Source organism: Athene cunicularia (assembly GCF_003259725.1).
Source record: "Athene cunicularia isolate RWA chromosome 2 unlocalized genomic scaffold, athCun1 chr2_part1, whole genome shotgun sequence".
In the NCBI taxonomy this organism is placed as follows: domain Eukaryota; kingdom Metazoa; phylum Chordata; class Aves; order Strigiformes; family Strigidae; genus Athene; species Athene cunicularia.
This window is the reverse complement of record NW_020799095.1, coordinates 89981538-90001012: the sequence shown is the minus strand read 5'-3', so window position 1 is coordinate 90001012 and position 19475 is coordinate 89981538. Positions and strand designations below refer to the sequence as shown.

The window sequence follows — 19475 nt, the reverse complement described above, 5'->3', positions numbered from 1 at the left end:
ATGACTGTTTACCCAAACAGGCTCAGAGAGATCACATTATAATTGTTTATTTTCAGGCAACAGTTCAGTCTGTGTTTAAAATGTCTAAGCTGGCATTCAAATTGTACTGACCACTGTGAGGGGGAAAAGAAAACAAAAAAAAAAAACAAACCCTGAAGAGCTACTGATATTAATGAATGGCAGAGGCCAATTTCATTAGTTACCCCACAACTGATATATGAAGGTCCTCTGAAACAAGAAGCAAACTACAAGAAAAGAGAGGATGCATTGTTTCATTCAGCAGCAATAATATCATAATGTTTATGCAGTTTGGAGACATATGCACTTTAATGAGCATGCATTTCAAACCTGATCAGAGCACCTGATCTCACTGGAGCTCCTAGAAACTGTAAGGACTATCACTCAGAGCCTGACTTCAGTGAGCTGGGGCTGCCAGGCCACCAAATGGTTTCTTACATCAGTTCCACAGTCACCTTCAGATAGTGGTGCCCTCCTCTGGAGCACACTTATACTCTAATGCAGTCCAGATTGTAACATACGGTTGTAGACACTTACATATGCGATCTAATTAACGTTTAACCAAAATTTGGTAAAGTGATGTGGATAGTTTCTAACATGTCTTGGTGATTTCATATGCAACAAGTAGAGGTAAGTGTTGTATTTTTTTCCTATCTATTAAGAATTTAATACATTCCTAACTTTCAGAAATAGTTACCTCAAGTTAACTACAGCTGCTTACCACAATGAGCCAGTTGTAAGACAAACCTTGAGAGCCTGGGGAAATGACTCACTCAGATCTTACACTTAGTGCTTCTTCAGTCCCAGATGACACCTGATTCATCAGCAAATGCACACTATTACTCACCTGGAAATAGGGGGGGGGTGTTTCCTGTAGAGCTAATTGCTTTCATTTACGTACACCATAAAAAAAAAAAAAAAAGACTGTGATCAGAAGGCATTTATCAAAAGTGTCTTCAGATTAACAACGTGATAGGATACATGCTCCATAATATAAATGTTACATAAGGCTGTTCGCATACCTTCTGAAAAGCTTGAAGAGATAATCTAATCACCGAATAAGATGCCATCTGCCTGTACTATACACAATCCTGTTCTTCAGGAGCACTTTTTGGTTTTGTTGTTGTGTTTTAAAACAGAACATTTACAGGTACAGCATTGTTTTACACAGCTGTATCTACCATTTTCCAAATACATAAAGTCAAACAAAGAAAACTAACTCAAAGACCAAGCAATAGGAAAATGGTAAAAACTCTGCACACCTTCAGGGGAAGAAAAGCATCATGGTGGGGGGAGGCAGGAACAAAGACACGCCTGTATTGCGTTGAAATTCAAGACCTATATGTTAAAAAAAAGTGACTGAAATAAGTGATACTTTTGCACTATTTATAGCCCTCATCTGTGCAAGTCCCAGGCTCAGTGGGGGAGAATGAAGCATTATCAACAAGCATTTCTATTCACTGCCTGGGTGTGTCTCAAACCCCGGGCACAAACACATGTTCTTCTCTTCAACTTTCCACCTTTTCCTTCAGTGGCTAATTTTCAGATCTTTCCTCCTTTTTAGATATTTAATTAAAAAAGCCCAAACATAACCAAACCAATAAAACAAACAACCCTTAGCTTAGCCAGCCAGCAGCACCTTTTTTCTGTGACCACTCAACACTAACTCTGTACTGTTAAGAGTTACCACAGGCTGGTATCAATTCGTCAAGTCTTTGTGAAGCTGTAACCAGCGTTCATTTTTCCAACAAGGTTTCAAGCAAGCAAGGATCATCATCCAACTAGAAAGTGCACTTCATGCCTCTTCTCTCTTTTATGCGTATTTGTCTTAAAAGGCTTCATCTCCAGTATTTTTTTGTCAATTATGCCGAAGTGCAATACTGTACCGAAGTATAAAAGACTACCAAAGGTAGGGTACATTCTGTGCTCAACAAAACCCTCTGTACCAGCAGTGAAGGAGCGATAATGCACTGAGGTAAAGCAGAAGCCATACTTAATACAGAGCACTTTAATAAAAAGATAAAAAGAGCTTTGTATTTGAAGGCAGATAACATAACAGTTTTAACAGTAATTGTTCTCCGTGGATAGAAGGTGTGTGGGAGCAGTCTGCCTGGATTTACCAAGGGCAAATGGTACCTGACCGACCTGAGAGCCTTCTGTGATGAAATGACTGGTTCTGTGGAGAAGGGGAAAAGCATGGCATCATATCCCCTGACTTTAGCATGGCCTGTGACACTGTCTCGCACAGTCTGCCACTCTACCCTTATAGGCAAACAGAGAAGATAAGGTTTGGGTAGGTGGAATACAAGGGGTGGATAAACTACTTGGACCATCAGGCTCAGAGGATTGTGATTAAGGCACGAAGTCCAGCTGGCAGTCAGTCAGCAGCTGCATCTCTTAGGGATCAACACTAAAGCCAGTATCATTTAATGTCTTAATAAAAACTCAGGTAATAACAAACAGGGGGACCAGTGAGTACACCAAAAGGTAGAGCTGCTATTCAGAGACCTTGACAGGCTACAGAAATAAACTGACAAGAATCTCATGAAGTTCAATGAAGGCAAATGCAAAGACCTGCATGTGAAATAGCATAACCCCATTCACTAGGATCAGCTTTGCAGAAAAGGTTTTGTTTATTTTTAGTATCTACTTTAGCTAAGTGACTATAAATGATTTTATTACAGGTGTTTGGAACTGATGAGCAGCTCCTGAAGTACATGGCAAAAGTAGGCACTGTTAGCAAAAAGGCTTAACTCCAGTTCTCCTAAACTTGGCCATTTAAGAGAAAAGATGCACATAAGTCCCTGCAGAGCAACAAGAAAAGGGTTTGGAAGAACAGATATGTACTTAGTGTTGTGCTGACAACTTTTCTCCCCTTGTTCTGCTTTGCTTCTTCTACAGGCTTTAAAGATATTTTGCTTGGAGTCAATACTGTCAACAGAGAGGACAGCTTCCCAAGGGAAAAGCTGTGGCTAATACACCAGTTTAAAATCCCTTGAACAGTCACAGCTGGTCACCGAGTTACAGAAAAACAGGAGCCTGACTGAGCAATGAAGAACACAGGACTGATTTCTCCCCAGAGGGAAAAGCTTCTGACCTCAAAACCAAAATGTGTGGATTGTATGAGAGACTACAAAAAAGCTCAGATATGACACTACCTCAAACACAGGCAAAAAACACTGCCAGTCAGTACTTTGGCCCTATACCCTATCGAAAATGTTGAGACTTTACAATGCCAGAAACAAAAATCAATGTACACAGCTTTTAGAGTGATGATGTCAGTAGGTTTGGTTTTTGGGGTTGGGTTTTTTTTGTTTTTTTTGGTTGGGTTTTTTTGTGCACTTTTTTTTTTGGTAAATCATCCATAGCAAGACAAACAATTACCATGAGTGACTAGATGAAATGAATTTTGCAAAACTGACAAGTTATGATAGTGGCATATGTTGGTTCCTGTGGAGCCCAGGTAAATAACATGAGATGAACTCCTGGCTATAATGCATTTCTCTGATAAACAAATACCATACTTGGATTCAGCTAAGCAACATAACAAAAATCCAAGAAACTAATTACTAAATATGCCTGATAGATATTTATGCCACTTTTATAAAAGGAGTGTAGTAGTAGTTACTTATCAAAATTTATTTTTGCACATCTTTTACATATACTGACATAATGATAAAATTAATACAAGAATCTCATTGAAATTAAGTTCTACATAGTCCACGATGAGTAAATCATACAGCCTCATAAACTCATGTTACCTTCCCACTGCAATAATTATTCACATACACACATCCACCCCCATCGTTCAAGTATTTGCAGACAAAAAGTAGCTTTGTAACAGAGAAATGAGTTAAAAGCTGTAGGACTTGATGACAGTTCAACAGCTCATTTTCATCAGCATATAAAGGTCTCCAGCTCAAAGACATAGTGTAAGCTATACTAAGTGTGATTTAAAGGAAAGTTTAAGCAGAATCCTTTTCAATACATAAGCTCCATCTCAAGGCTAGACAGGTGACCTTTCCAAAGTAACATTCCTTCAAAATAAATCCTTAGAAAAAACAAATCCTCTGATAACCTCTGTGAAAAATTATAAGTAAACACAATTACTAGAGGAGACACAGCTCAAGGCAAACTTCTCCTTGTATTATCAACATCCAAACTATCCCTGAGTCACAACTGTCTCATGTTTGCCACTCAACCCTTCTCCTCCTGAAGGAAAATACATGCGCAAAACATACCGATTACCTTTCTATCTATAAGTACATATAAATACAAACACACACACAAATATATCAAGGTCCATAATTATGGTGTGGTATGGAGAGGATGAGGTAGAAGGGCAAAACTAGGTTTCATCTCCTGTCCACAGGACCAGGATACAGAGAGACTCCAACTCTTCAAACTACACTACTGTTTTGGTTTTTTTTTTTTCCCCAAGGTTTTGCTCACACGTAGCCCACAGCAAATCCCATTACATTAATGTGCAAAAACTATGTTAATGCACTACTTGGCTGGCAATTTTAAGTGCACAGACGTCACACAGTTGAAGACTGCATTTTCCTCAGCAACTGTTACTTAGTAACCCTCTGCACATAAATAGAATTTTACATTACTGCATATGTGTTGTGAAGGCTAAAATCCATGCCTCGATTCTATAGGCAACCAGGAATTAAAGGTGTCATGTGGGAAACTGTAAATCAAACTTGAGCCAGCTATGTTCAACTACTTCTCTAGGCAGGGAATTTAACTGGAGAGAGAAAACCTGTGCATGAACACAGAAGTATTTCCACTACCATTCTCCTGCTGGTATTTCATCATAAAAAAAGAAGCAGGTCCAACTTCAAAGAAGTTAGACCTCAGACAGACTTTCTGCTATTATTCATATGCTGTGCAGTGGAGACTTCAGATATAAGCACAACAGACTATGCAAAGCTCTTCACCTTATTCCCTAGAGGTAGCATAATCCACTGGCTACATAACTTCCTGGTAGAATTGGTACCGCCAAGAGCCACAGGCAAAACATTACTAAAAAAAGCCATGCAAAACAGATCCGGGACTGAAGAAAACAGGTGGAGCATAATGATGGGAAAAAAGGCAAAAAGATTAGAATTCATCAACCCTCAATACAAAAACGTATATAGCCCTGTTGTTATTAACTTATATATTTAATCCTTCCCATATACAGGTTACTTGTGAATTAACTGACAGCCTATTCAAGCCACTTGAATAACTATCAACATGGGATTTCAGAATCACTTTAGACCAAGACTGCCTTTTTAGCATTGAACAAAATAGGTGGCCTGCTGGAAATGCCTAGGCATCTTTTCAATAAAATTCTCTACCATTGCAAACAACATATTATCTGCTTTGTCCCATCCTTTACCTCTAGCACTCCACAGTTTTACCCCCTAAAATGATTTACTTTAACAAAACTGGACTGTTTTGACACAAAAGCAACTGATTAACATATATTGCATTTGAAGAAAAATATATTCATATGAAGTCACACGTAAACTATAGTTGCAGTTATTACACTGTGTCTAAGTATAAACACACAGATAAGCAAATACTCATCATTTGCATTTCCATTAGCATGTGCTAGACTATAAGGGGTTGTAAACATCTCCTTAAGTGCAGAATTCAAACAATTATTTCCCATTTCTTCCTAACAAGAAAAAATAATTATCCTTAAAAAGGATACTGAAACCCTAGCAAACCAAAATACTCTTCCTCCGTAGGACGTAACTCAACAGATACAAAAGTTCTGCTTGCAAAATCCCAGAGAATCAATCCTTCAAAATACAGGTTCCTACTTAAAGTTTTTTCTCTGTCACAACCATACCTCAATGCTAACAATGCTGTAACAAGCAAACTGTCCTAACTCAGACCAAGAAGTCTTTACTCCTGTTAAGCATCAGGCAGATTTTTAAAACAAAAATCAGCTAGGAACCACTAACCACATTAAATCATGATTAAGAGAAGTCCAGATGCTCAGAGATGTCCCTGAAGTCCTCATTTTCTTAAAGCCACAAGCCCTAACTTGGCAGCACAGCAGCAGAATTGAGAACTGAGCAGGAGACATGGCCAAGTCTTACTCAGTGATTGGGCCAATTAACTGGCCATCTGGCTCTCCGCACGAAGGCGGCAGCTCTGCACCTGCTCCACCAGCCTACGGTTCATAGCCTAATTGGCTAAAAGCAAACTGATCCGGGCAAAAACCAGAACAACTTGTCAACTGCTGAGACCAGTGCTCAGAAGCTGGAATAGAAGCTAAGGCTCCCTGCTCCTGGTGGAGCCATCTCTCTTATGAGCTTTGTTTAAGACACGTTCAGAGGGTCTCCTGTCCCTTACATACAGCAGCAGGAGGCTGAATCAAAATCAGCAATTTAGATGATACAAAGTCTATGTGTCAAGTCCTGTAAGCTTCCAAAATACCACAAATCTTTTATTCTCCCATAATCAGGTGACTCAACAGCTGCAATGCAGTGTTATTACGGTATTAACTGCATTATGCTATTGCATTATAAACTCTTTCTGCAAAATCCCAGAGTAGAATCTGATGCCTGAAAGATCTCGGCATCCCTTCTAGACATAGCACTTATTCCTCTGGCTTTTCATCTACTTGAGTTAAAGGTCACTAGCCAGGACACCTGGGCAATCTGGTGAGAGGGCATTAGAACCCACGACTCCCCATCCCACCTGAATGAATCCAGTGACACAGGCCTTTTGGCCTCCTTTCCCCCAAGCTCCAAAAACCTTCCATTTTTAGATGGTTTTATCAATCCTTATAGGGCTCATATAGTATAGCATAATAGAATAATAATAAAATAATAAACAGCAGACAAGATGCCAGGGGAAGGGAAAAGGGTGCAACAGGCAGAAGAGGTACATTGAAGAAATCCATTTATGTTTCCTCTCCTCCTGAGAGGACTGCATTAAAGTAAAACACAAAGCACTGAGGTCAAAACAAGAGGAAAAAAGTGTCAAATCTCAATTTTAAATAGGTATTTCCCCTCTTTTTTTCTCTTACTTGGCTTCTTAACTCTTACTTTGTAAGGCAAGAAATAAGCTAAAAGAAATATAAAGAACAACCTTTTAATAAGAATTTTTTTTAAAAATACTGAATTGTAGAAAAAAAATGAACATTAAAAGTAATTTGTCAAGTAAATGAATCTGCAAGACTTCTAGGCTAAGTGTTCAGGTCCACATTGTCAGCACCTACAAATAAACATGCATCATTTAAGTCTGAGTGTAATGAATTACAGTGGTTTGGATCCATCTCAATAAAATATATAACAAGGTTTTCTCTGAACACAGATTTGATTTGGAAAGAAACCGAAAATTAGCACCACAGTGGTGCTAGGGAGGACCTCCTTCTATCAGAAAGTATCTTGCAGCACAAAGTAAGTTACTTCTTTCAGTGAAAAAACTAAGTTTTAGTCTTCATTATGTACAGCTTTTAACCTAGAATCTCATCTCATGTGACTGAGCTCCAGAAGTAACGTCAATCATCCCAAACATACTGAGTTTTCTGTGTAGCAGTGTACTAAACACAAAGCAGTTGTTGCTTTATGCAGTGGGTCTCACCTACTGTGAGCTCTGATGCCTTTCCTAGAACACAAAGATATATTTAGAATGATAGAACAGTTCGGATAGGAAGGAACCTTAAAGATCATCTAGTTCCAACCCAAAATTTATCTCTACTAGTACTATAGATTGGTTAAATATATTAAAGAGATTTTTTTTTAATCAATACGTAGTATTGAAATATCTTTAATATATTTTATGGGATATAAACATTCCTCAACTGTTACAGACACTGACTTGAGATTCTCAGTCTCTCACATTCACCAACCTTTCATCTGCTGTCTCAAAAAACCCCAGGGTTGTCTGGAATTTCAGACATTAAGTTTTAAAAAAAACAACAACCAAACAACAAAAAGACAGTGATTATTCAGACTTTATCACTGTGCACCATAAGGTGAGTTTCATCTGCAGTAGAAAGCTCTGGCTCAACATTAAGAAAAAATTTTAGTTTTCTGCAGTTCACAGGGAAGATCAGAACTGATAGCCAGACTCCCCAGGGTGGAAGGCTACTGGTCTTGCCTTTTGAAACTCATACAGGGAGCACATTTGCAGCCATAAAGGGATATAAGCAGAATATCTATACTTGAATATACACTTGCATTTTTTTTTTAATATACACTTGTACTTTTTATATATGGGTGTATGCATGCACATATATACACGCATACAAGGAATTAAAGTGGGATTTAAAGTTTTTGCACACAGTTCCACTTCAGATTGACAGATTTTATCCGTGTTTCCCCAAAAGAATTTAACAGCAATACTTGTGTTTTCTGCATAAAACAATTCCTTTAACAGGTACATGGTACAAATGCAAAAAAGCAACACAACTTTATGACAACATATATAAACGATGATGATAGTTGGTCATAAAAGTAACAGGAGACAGTTCTGATTTTCGGCTTTCAAATATTGGCAACGGCACTACTGGCTTGCTTTGTAAAGCAACACACTATGGTAGGCTGGGATAGTTGCTGAAAGTCGTATGTCAACATGAAGCGAGCAAGCTGTCTGGAAGAGAAAAAACGTTTTTCAAGTGGATATGTGTTTTCAGAAAAGTGCAAATTTTCTCTTTTCTGTGGTGTTCCCACCTTCCTGATCAGACTGACTGTTACCTGTCCATCTCTTCACTGTTTCTGAGCATGCAACTGCACTGGTAGCAACTAAGTATTATTTCTAATGCCTCAGAAAAATCAAAATGTGGCACTGAATTTAAACTTCAGAGATGGAGATGCTGGCAGAAAGTAGTGTGCAGAAAGAAACTGCATGTAAGGAGTAGAAGGAAGATAAAGAGAGGAAGGAAGAGGAGGTGTATTGAAAGGCTGGGAAAATGTGCTAGACATGCAAGTCAGTTATGACCACAAAAAAAAAAAAAAAAAAAAAAAAAAAAAAAAAAAAAAAGATTTCAACATAACAGTCTTGGACAGTACCTTTTAACTGAGATGCCTTCCTGCATATTGGGATTTCCATAATTCATCTGAAAACCTCAGCATTACCTATGAATCCAACCGTGAAGCTCTTGCACAGATCGGGAATAACTGAGAACCTAAAAATGGTGACTATTTTTTTGATAATAAGTGACTTGCTTAAGGATAGATCACATCAGTGATAGTCTTGCTAAGATTTCTGGCTCTTCAGTCTCTTCCGTGGCTTTTGAGCTGCACAGAGTTCATGAGCAATCTGAGTGCTCTCATGCCTCCCTAAATTCATCTTTCAGTTCTAGGCAAGTCCAGCTACACCAACCTGAATGTCACTCTGTGGCACTGTGACAAAAATGCAAGATTTCCATTATTGCCTCTTCTTGATTATATCTGACGCTCCTAAGTCCCCCTAATTATCCAGGGTAAGCGGTATGTATCTTGCGGCTTTCAGCTCGATGTTAATTTTGATATTGTTATGTCCATATCCATGGGATGCTGCACTGAAAGACCGGATTGTTTTTAAGAGTGAACTTTATCTCAGCCGTCAAGAATAAAGTCATATTACTCTTCTTAAAAGGTTTTAAATTTCTTTTTGCAAAAACCTTTTTTTTTTTTTTTCTCTCTAGCAAATGCTACTTAAGTATTTCCATCAACTTAAAGCAGAAGGCACGAGAAAGTTAAGTAAAAAGGAAAAACAGTCCATGACATTTTAGCTCAAAGTGGAAAAAAATCAGTCTTTGAACCACAGCCGCAGACAAGTCAAATTTACTCAGTGTACAAATAACTCCAGTTACGCAAGAAATTCATCTTCAGCTTCTGAAATGCAAAACCAAGCTACTGTTAAAGTGATACTTTGGATGGGAAAGTCCTGTATCTTTTTCCTTTTCCATTGCACAATTGTTGAATTTACAAATTACAGTAAGATTCAGCTCACCTTAGCAATGTGGAACTCTTCTTTTTTCATGGCAGAACATTTAGCATCAGATCTGAGAAGAGATGGGGTTTTGGCTTTGTACCAATGCATAAAACCATTCCTACAACTAGTTACACTGACTTAGCTGCACAGCCAGGTACGTTATCAGAAATACAAGTGTATGAAACTGAGAATTAAAATAAAACATGGCTCCATCACTCTTCTTCCCAGCTGCTGCCCAGGAGCATCACAGACAACAGAACTAGCATTGGGGGAAAAAGATGAGGACAAACTTCAAAATGCATTTTTACCAGGGTTTAGTATTTTGATAAATGCTACAGGACAGATTTACCAGTCACTGTCTTAGATACTGGAGATTCTGATGTGGTTTGGCCCTAGGTACCCATAAGTAAAGCCTGGCAATCTGTGTAACAGGCAGAATACACTTCACTGCAACATATTTTACAGCTATAACTGTATTCTAATGTAATACATTAATGCAAAAGGTTTTTTAAGCTTTTTTTCAAATATAAGTAATGGAAATTCTGTTTTATTACTTTGATCTATCTCACTTTCAGAGCAGGTGATGCAACATTCCACCACAGGCTGATCTATGACCACCACAACCGTAGAAGCACAAAAACATTATGTGAGGAAGGAAGATATTGCTCCCTTTCAGGACCTCCATGTCACTTACTGCTTCCTCAGGATCAAAAATAACTTTCATTTTTCTGTCATGAAGATGTTAAAACACTGAACAACATGTTCTCAGGCTGAAGTATGGGCTGACTCTTATTACAGAAGTCATCTCAGCAACTAGAACAATTCACAGAGCGTTCACAAAGAATGGGCAGTACATTACACTCCTGTTCTTCCGACTCCCTGTTAATTTAAGTGGTACTGTCATTAAACTAATTTGACAGGACATTTATCTAGTTCTATATCAAAGCTAACAAGAAGAGAACTATCGGAAACTATACCACAACAGCATGGCATCTGAAGCACAAGACCTTAAAGTGTACAGAGTGTACTTCCCTCTTCTAGTCAGTTCTGCATGCTGAGGGTGGGAGAACAAAGCCCAAGACCCTACCTCCTCCCAGCCAAAACCACAGCGACTGCACCTCTTCCTTTTACACCCATGCAAGCTCAACCAGCTCGAGACCTAAACACTAGTACGTAGCAGTTGAGTGCAAACCAGAAAAACATGCTCTCAACTTATTTCATGTAACTGTTACTTACATATTTACTTACTTTTTTTTCACTTAAATGCAGATCTAGTGACATACTGCCAAGATAATACAATTCAGGCAACTCAAACACTAGCAGCAGGTGCTGCTAGTTCTGGAAAGATCAGAACTTGCTCATCACTCACACCACCCTTGTCTCCTACCTTTAACTCTTCTACCAGTTGCTTTGCACAGCAGAGCACAGTACTTTCAGTGGCCTTCACACACAGAAAGTGTAAAAGGAAACACAGAAGTGTAAAAGTACCAGCTCTGATCCAGGGACAGTTTATTTTCCTTATATACTTACAACAAGTGTACCATATTCTAGACATTAGAAAGATTAGAAATTATAACTACCCTATTAAATTGAGCACCTGAAGAGTTTAATGAATAGTCAAGTATTCAAACATATGACTTGGATTTAGACACAAATTGTTCCTTTCAACTTTACAGTAAAGCTACTTGCCTATTTAAGACTTAAGACTTCCAAAATCATACTGAATTATTGTCTTAAGGCTAATTTTTGAGGACAGATGTCATAGGTGCTGCATACCTACCATTCTCAGAGGCTTCAAACTGCACAGTCGTTTCAGCATTGCTATGATATCATCTCATTAGCTGAAGCAAGGCTCCAAGCTCTACTATTAATACAGAATGACACTGCATTTGTCCCAACGAACAATCCAGTTAGACAGTGTGAAGGTTAAGATAAGAAATATGAGGACAGAGTGAGCACAAACCATTTGATCAAGGCCAAATCTAGGTTGATTGGTAGAATTTGAAGAAAACTGTCATCTAGCAAATTGAACTGGTCTTGCTTAACCTGACTGTACAGAACTTCCCTTCACACCCTGAAAGATGATTTGCTTCTTCCAAAAGAAGTATTTCCTTATACCAGGCATTAGCTTAACCAGACACTGGCTGGTCCCAAGAATTTCTAGAGTGTGTAACCTGTAAAACTGGCTCGTGAAAATGCTTATCAGATCTCTCATGGAAAATACTGGTGCTCTCAACATTTTAAAGTTTTCCTTTCTTCTTCCTTTGCCTTCAGAAAGATACTGGCTTGAGAGAGAGTTTTTTTATCAATATATCAAATTACAAAGACAACACCACAATAGCCCCTGGATCTTTACTGCTTTATAGCAAAAGGTAAAACTCTGAGAAAACACACAATTGTAGTAGGAAATAAAAACAGTGCTATACAACTTTCCTAAGGAAAAAAAGCAAAAAAGAGGGTGCAGTCTGATTAATTTATATACAGTAATGACTATTTATTTAAATGTAATAAAAATCAAATACCACAATTGATTTTGTTTGTTAATTTTTTACAGAAAAGCATCCTATACTTCAAAATACACATAATCTGTATGTCATGTACCTCTCAAACTCTATTAAAAAAAAAAAAGCTCTATCTTACAAAAATAACACGAGAGCAAGTAATAAAGCAAATAAAATTACTTCATCTGTTGTTTTTTTCTGTTTTCCTTTCTTGATACTTTATGATGCATACCAAGAGGAAGCACCTGGTAAAAACTACACACATGGCTCAGGTCTGTAAGCAGTCTCAACCATAAGAGGCAGGGCATCAGACGAGATCAGCGTGAAAACCCTTTTGCTTGCAGATCACTGAGCATCTATGAGGTGAACAATACAACTAGGGTCCTGTGCCAGCCATCTTCAGAATTTCAATTCTCTCTCATCAGTGACAGCCAGAAAGCTTTCTGCCAAAGTTACCAAATAGTAAGGTTGCGCAGAGTGCAAATTTCTGAACATTAGCAAGACAGATGGGGAAAAAAGAGGAGAGAAAACAGAATCTCCTCAGAAGCAGCATAGCAACCATCCAATTTTATTGATACATGCTCACCATTGCAATTTCCCTTGAACTAGTTATGCTGAGTTCTCCTTAAACACTGAGAACCAGCCCGCTTATTAAAATTATCAAATCAGCCACTACAAAACACATTATAGAACCTAGGTACATACACAGGACAATTAAAAGGCAAGATTTTTCACAGCAAGACTCAGTCATTGTTAACAGATAGCTTTTAGTTCAAACAAAACATTAAAGTGTAGACTGCGTACCTTTTTATCATCACTACATCCGTTTTCAGGTTTGGCCTGTGAAAAGCAATATACTGTGGTAACTGCATTTCCCAAAGTTTTTGAGAGTTAGGTATCTGAGGTAGCAACTGGTCCCTTGGCGTTTATTTACAACACACCCCAAGTATGTCAAGGACTTATAGGTAAATAATCCAGTATTTCCAATAATCTAATGTGTTCCAGGCCTGTATAATTGTTTTGAACAATCCCTTTACATGGCAGGGCAGCAGGTTTTGATCTTTTATTATAGGTCACAAGCTTGGTTTCCAGATCCCCACAGCACTATGTGGCTTAAGACACCTGTAAACCAGGTTCCGTGGACTCAGTGCATTTGGTAGTTGCTGTGGAATAAATAGGACAATACTGCAAAACTTCCTTCCAATCCCATCTTCTCAAACAATCAACGAGGTTAAGGGCCAGTTTTGACAGATACCAAGAAGGTTCAAAGATTTGGGGATGGCAATATATGTGCTGTGAAGAATGCGGAAGACAATCAAAATGGAGAGTAGCAGAGAACTGCGCTGTTGTAATACTTACAGGCAGCTTTAGCCATTACAAAGGAGCATGTGGCGCTTCAGAGCTTAATGATGCCGAATTAACTCACATCAACTCCAAACAAAGACCAATAAAACTTGTCTACTCTGTCTACTCCTCTACATTTAGCTCTCCAAGAACTTAAGGAAACTTGGGGCACAAAGGACAGCCCATTAATTTTGTTATTGCTGTCCTTAGATACATTTATGTATGTTTAAACCCAAGTATGAACACTACAAACAAAATTAAACAAAAAAATACTTACACATTTATTAATGCATTAAGCAGACTGCAAAGTCTAGTAGCATCCAAAGTGAAGAGAAAGAAGGTAAATTGCTGGGTTCATTGAATTTTTTTTATTTATCTTACAAAACCATAAAAAATGCAGATCCATTAAATACAAGGAAAAGAAATCTGACAGAAATGAGATAAAGTATGTTACTGCTTTGAGTAAAACATGAGAGTTTTGTAAATATTTTCTGCATTACTTAGGTCAAATAGACTGACTGTTTTTCAAAGCATTCAATTAATTACACAGTATCTCATTATTTATTAAATAATCACTGTAGTTTGGCACATTTATAAATCAAGAGAAGAACAATATTTTGAAGGGAAGTATCACAGCATGGGAACACATCTTGTTGTCTTTTGCAAATTTCCCAATTTGAAAGCGTCTTGGGTATCATGTTAGACCATTTGATGAAATAATCGCTTTCCAGATCTCTATTTCTAATTCTGCAATTCAAATGCCCTATTTTGCTGAAAGCAAACAAAGATAAATGCCAACTCAAAAAACCCCCAACCCCATAGTAATTGCTCTATTACAGGACATTTACTGGACAACCAAGAATCACAATTGCTACAGTTTGGCAACAGTCTCTCTAACATCACTGTACATAAAGTAGCTGTCTGGAGAACTGGTCTATAAGTTCAGGAAGCAGTAGAGTGTTTGTTCAGTAAACATCACAGGTTCAAAGAAGCTGCCTAAAATGATGCTGTTCTTCAGTACTATATTTTTAGGAAAGGAAATATACTAAACAGGCTGAAGCTACAAGTAATTTATTTTAGAAAGACCTTAATGAGATGTTAACCTCTTTCATTGCAGTTCTATGGGTAAGCGTGAGGAGAGGCAGTTCAGCATTTCCACTGTAGTCTCTGAAAGCCTTCAGCAGTTGTCTCCCATACCACACTATAAGACTGGTGGGAAACCAGTTCTAATTTACAGCTATATTGAACAGCAATGACAAAGAAAGGCTACTTCAAATTAAAAAAAAAAAAAACACCACAACTAAAATGAAACAAGTATGATATATGGTTACTACTGCCAGTGAGAACTTTAATGCTGCCTGTAAAAACCAAATCAAGATTTACTAGTTCTGTGGAATACATACTTGCACTTTAACCATATATTTCCTGATCTTAAATCTGTGACCTTGTTTCTTGTGACACGATTACTGTCGTATGTGGGTAGAGGGAAATTTTGATCAAGTATTGCCTGTTTTAAAAGTTTAGGGGTTTGGTGTTTTGGTTTTTTTTTTTCACTCTAGAAGGATGAGTGAAGGACAGAAGATACTACTACAGAAACATGTTCCCCCTTCAAAAATATTTGAGGTAAAAGAGTATTATTTTGATTTCAGATTCAAGTATTCTCCATGAGCTAACTAGGAGAAAGAAGGAATTTTTAAAAATTGCAGCATCCATTTCGTTGTAGGCCTGTCTCACACAGTAAGTACAAGACTCATGGCCACCTGACTGTTGCTCACTGCTGCAGAACTTGCATCTATTGCATGGGCTGCTACAGTTTCTTTTCCTTTTTGAGGCCCCATGAGCTCAACAGCTCACCCACCTGCCACCCAGATGCATCAGACACACCTGATCCCACAGCAGGAGAAAATTTATGATGTGTCTTTCTAATCAAATTTTGTCCTCAAAGACCAAAGCAGGGTATACGTGGTGCACAACAGCCCATCAAGCTCTGTATACCTGCCATATCATACCTGCAGGATCTCACATTCTTGGTCAGAAAGGATCAAAATATTTGACTAAACACATCTGTTTGGTGCATTTGACTGCTGGATCTGCATAACAGAGTTTTCTAGAGGGGAAGTATACAAGACTGGTCACTACAAGACCGCAACTTTGGACTCGTACTGTTGTTCATACTGAAACAGAAACTTTAGGCCACAAAACCATTTTGCAAAATACTACAGAAATACAAAACATATGTAGCCAGTTGTCCTCTCTTCCTGCTGTTTTCTCCTTATTCCCTCAGTGTGCTTACGTATTTTCCTAAATGAGATGGCAAAGAATTAATAACTGTATGAATTCTAGTTTGTATACCTTTTAAGGATAGCTGCTTATCTGCCACAACAATGCAAAATACATTCCTCCAGATAAAGCACAGAACTATCTGTTTATATCATCTGTCCAACACAAAGGGCAATAACTTTATACAGCGTGGGCTGACTCTAAACTGGTGGGGTGCAGATGGGTGGAGGGAAATTAGCAATAGCTAGCAACAAGGAACATCTTTTTTTATATATAGAAAGATGCCTTTTTTTAAGATATGTGTGAATTCTTTTCCGGTACAATATAGAAAAACAAATAAACAAGGTATTATCACAAGGCAATCAGAATACTACATTATGTGCAAAATACACAACAGTGTCAGCAGAGGCCAGAAAGCAAAAACTAACTTTTTATGAACATTTTGACAATTCTTTTATTCTTTTTTTCTGGAGAGGAGATTTTTAAAGCTGTATCTCTGCAGATTGACATTTTTCCTTTAAAATTCTCTTATTTTACATGGGGTTTTTTTAATACTTTCTTTCTCATGGATAAAGCCAATGTTTGCCCAAATGGAAAGCTGTCAGCATGCAGAACATAATTTAGCTTACCGGCTCTTTAAAAGTTTGTGCAATGTCATGTTTCTAAAGCTCATTTCATTCATGTCCACTATGACTGAGAAGCTTTTTATCAGCTATGGATCTGACGCAGAAAAACATAACATTGTTCATTAAATCTAGCACAGCAAAACCCTGGTTTAGCCACATCTTATAGGACAATCTTTAAAGAAAAGAAGATTATTTTATAGTGACAACTACAAAATAGTAATGGTGAAAGTGATCTGGTAAACACACTAATATACTAAAAAAATACATATTTCATCACATATTTCTGAAGTGGCCTTGCCTCTTCAATTTTCTACACTTACCTTGGTTGACTTGTCAGCACTATGTTCTCGTTTTCCTACATGGTTCCCCATGATGGATCACCAGAACTTCAAATTCTGAAAAGATAAAACCAAAACAGCATTTTTGAAACCAATACATTTATAGTGAAATACAAGTTAATTTTTCATTGATGCAGAACAAAGAGACAGTTCTCATACAGTAAGCATTTTGACAGTCCAAGGTAAGATCTACGATAGATCCTAGGGAAAGGAAAAAAAAGAGACATAAGCAGAGGAGGAAAAATAAAACGTTTACTATGAAATTTGAAGATTAGAAATTATAATAGGTAGAGGTCCTGTCTCTTGATACTATGTTTATAATACCAAAACAGTGTAATATGTATCAATTGATCTGTAACTACAAACTTTCATAAAAGATTAAGCTCCTTCAAATTCACATTTGCCATTATATAAATATAAACAGCAATTACTGAAAAAAGCACCACACTAAACTGCTAACAATTTGCTGTGGAGGTGAGAATGGGTATGTTATTTACAGCCCACACTTTCATGACAAGCACATATAAAAGGAATGCCAATTCTTTCTTTGTATTTTCTGGCTCATCCTGTTGCCTCTCAGCTTTAACAGAGTTTATGTAGGTTAAACCACAACACTCAAATTTCAGCTTTTCGAATCACTTGTGGTTACACTATGTGTTTCTTCTTACAGAAATATGTGTTTGTATAGGATCTTACACACAGCTGCTGCCTTCAGCCGACTTGAATGCAGTGCAAGGTAACGTTTAAAGTCCTGAAACTTAAAACTACCTGCAAAAGAAGTTTCAAGTGGACTTTTTCCTCTCAAAATTATGAGCTGAACTTTCAGTAGTAAAGTTCAGTTTCTGGTGCCAACAGTAACGCTTCATTACTCTATAATAAACAGACGTATATACCATAAAACTTCAGCATCAGAAAGCCTGGCACAACACTCAATATCAGAGGGCTAAGTTATTTCATTAAGCATAATCTCATGGAAAGGCTTGGGAGAAAAGGACAACCAGACCTTTGCTCTGATAGAAAACGCATGAAGTAAACCAATAAGCTATTAACCAGGTATGCTCAGTAGAACATACAAATATAATTATAACCCCTGCTATACGCACTGGTTTGTCTACTAAAGGATGCTAAATACAGATTACTTCTGACCTTCCATTGCAGAAACGTGTACTTTAGCAGAAGTAATCTTATCCTATATCTCAACTGCAACTTTTGGAGAGACGGATTGATTTATCCTCCAACCTCCCCTTCTCCTCCCCTGCCCTGGCAATGAAAAATTTTCAAATTAGTGGGGGTCTGCAGTGCTCATTTAGCTATTCACTGAATTCCCATTCACTCTAAAATCAAAGTGCCGCATATCACTGTATCCAGTTAAATAATTCCTCACAAATATACGCTTCTAAGGTCTCACAAAATTAAAACTAAAAAACATCCAAACTCTGTAAATGTACTCAAGGTACAGTATATTGGCAAACTGGAAACAGATTTTATTTTTTTTTTTTTTTTAAACAGTGCTATCTATCGCATAAAGTATGAAAAGAAAAACCCCATCCTTTCAAATTGTGAAATAAGCACAACCAATTCACCTTTTTTTTGAGATTATGAAAGTTTTCAAGGAAAAATATAAATAAATTCATATACACGAGGTTTCAGAGCTGAACTACCACAATTTGGCCTTTCCTCTACAAAGCTCACTCCTCATCACCTGCTTTGCAAAATAAGAAAAATAAGAGTGGAATACAAAACCGTAAGAAATGTCTACAGTGGAATATAAAGGCATAATGTTCTGAGTGTTGCTCTTCTAGTCATTTATCGAAAGATTAACTATTACACTTGATCTGTAATATACAGATGTTTAAGTAAACAGATTATGAAGCCAACATACACCTGCAAACCAGAACTCCGATCAGTATCCTCCTGTCTCCACTTAGTTTCCCTCATGTCTTTGGAATAACGAGCCAGGTACAACCACCCTGCACCTATGAAACAATAAGCATACCCGAGTTCCAGTCCTGCAGTGCTGAAGTAGAAAAAGATACCAGATGTAGACAAGCTATGCTGTGAAACTAAACCAGATAAGTATTTAAAAAAATCATCTGTTGGTCAGTGAAAAGCAATAAAAATTTCCATGCTGTCATACCATAGATGAAAATGATAAGACCAGTTTCTGCTCAAAAGTCTGCACAAAGCAAGCAAACAAAATGAAACCCAAACAAACAAAGAAGTATGAAATGGCTGATTAACGCACTCCTGATTCCCATGGGTATAATTCCTTCAGCAAGATGCTAAAAATTACACATGGAAGGGAATAAAAAAAGAGCAAAACACTTGGAGAAATGGAAATGAACTACACTACTATTCAAAGTTTAGGACTGTGGTTTGAGAGTACACCTACATCTGGGACAGGTGTTAAGTTTCTCTACAGGGGCAGATTTAAAGCTTAA

The 19475-nt window shown here is 37.6% G+C and overlaps 1 protein-coding gene across 2 annotated transcripts in view; it reads right to left on the bottom strand.

Moving 5' to 3' along the window:
* The window catches only part of MBP (myelin basic protein), an 87653-nt gene extending 70556 nt beyond the window's left edge, over positions 1–17097 (bottom strand). For both annotated transcript variants that reach the window (XM_026843659.1, XM_026843660.1), the window contains exon 1: positions 17017–17097. In XM_026843659.1, coding sequence (XP_026699460.1) covers positions 17017–17067 — 51 coding nt within the window. In that variant the 5' untranslated portion in view covers positions 17068–17097. The remainder of the gene's footprint in view (positions 1–17016) is intronic.
* Between the last annotated feature and the right edge of the window lie 2378 nt (positions 17098–19475).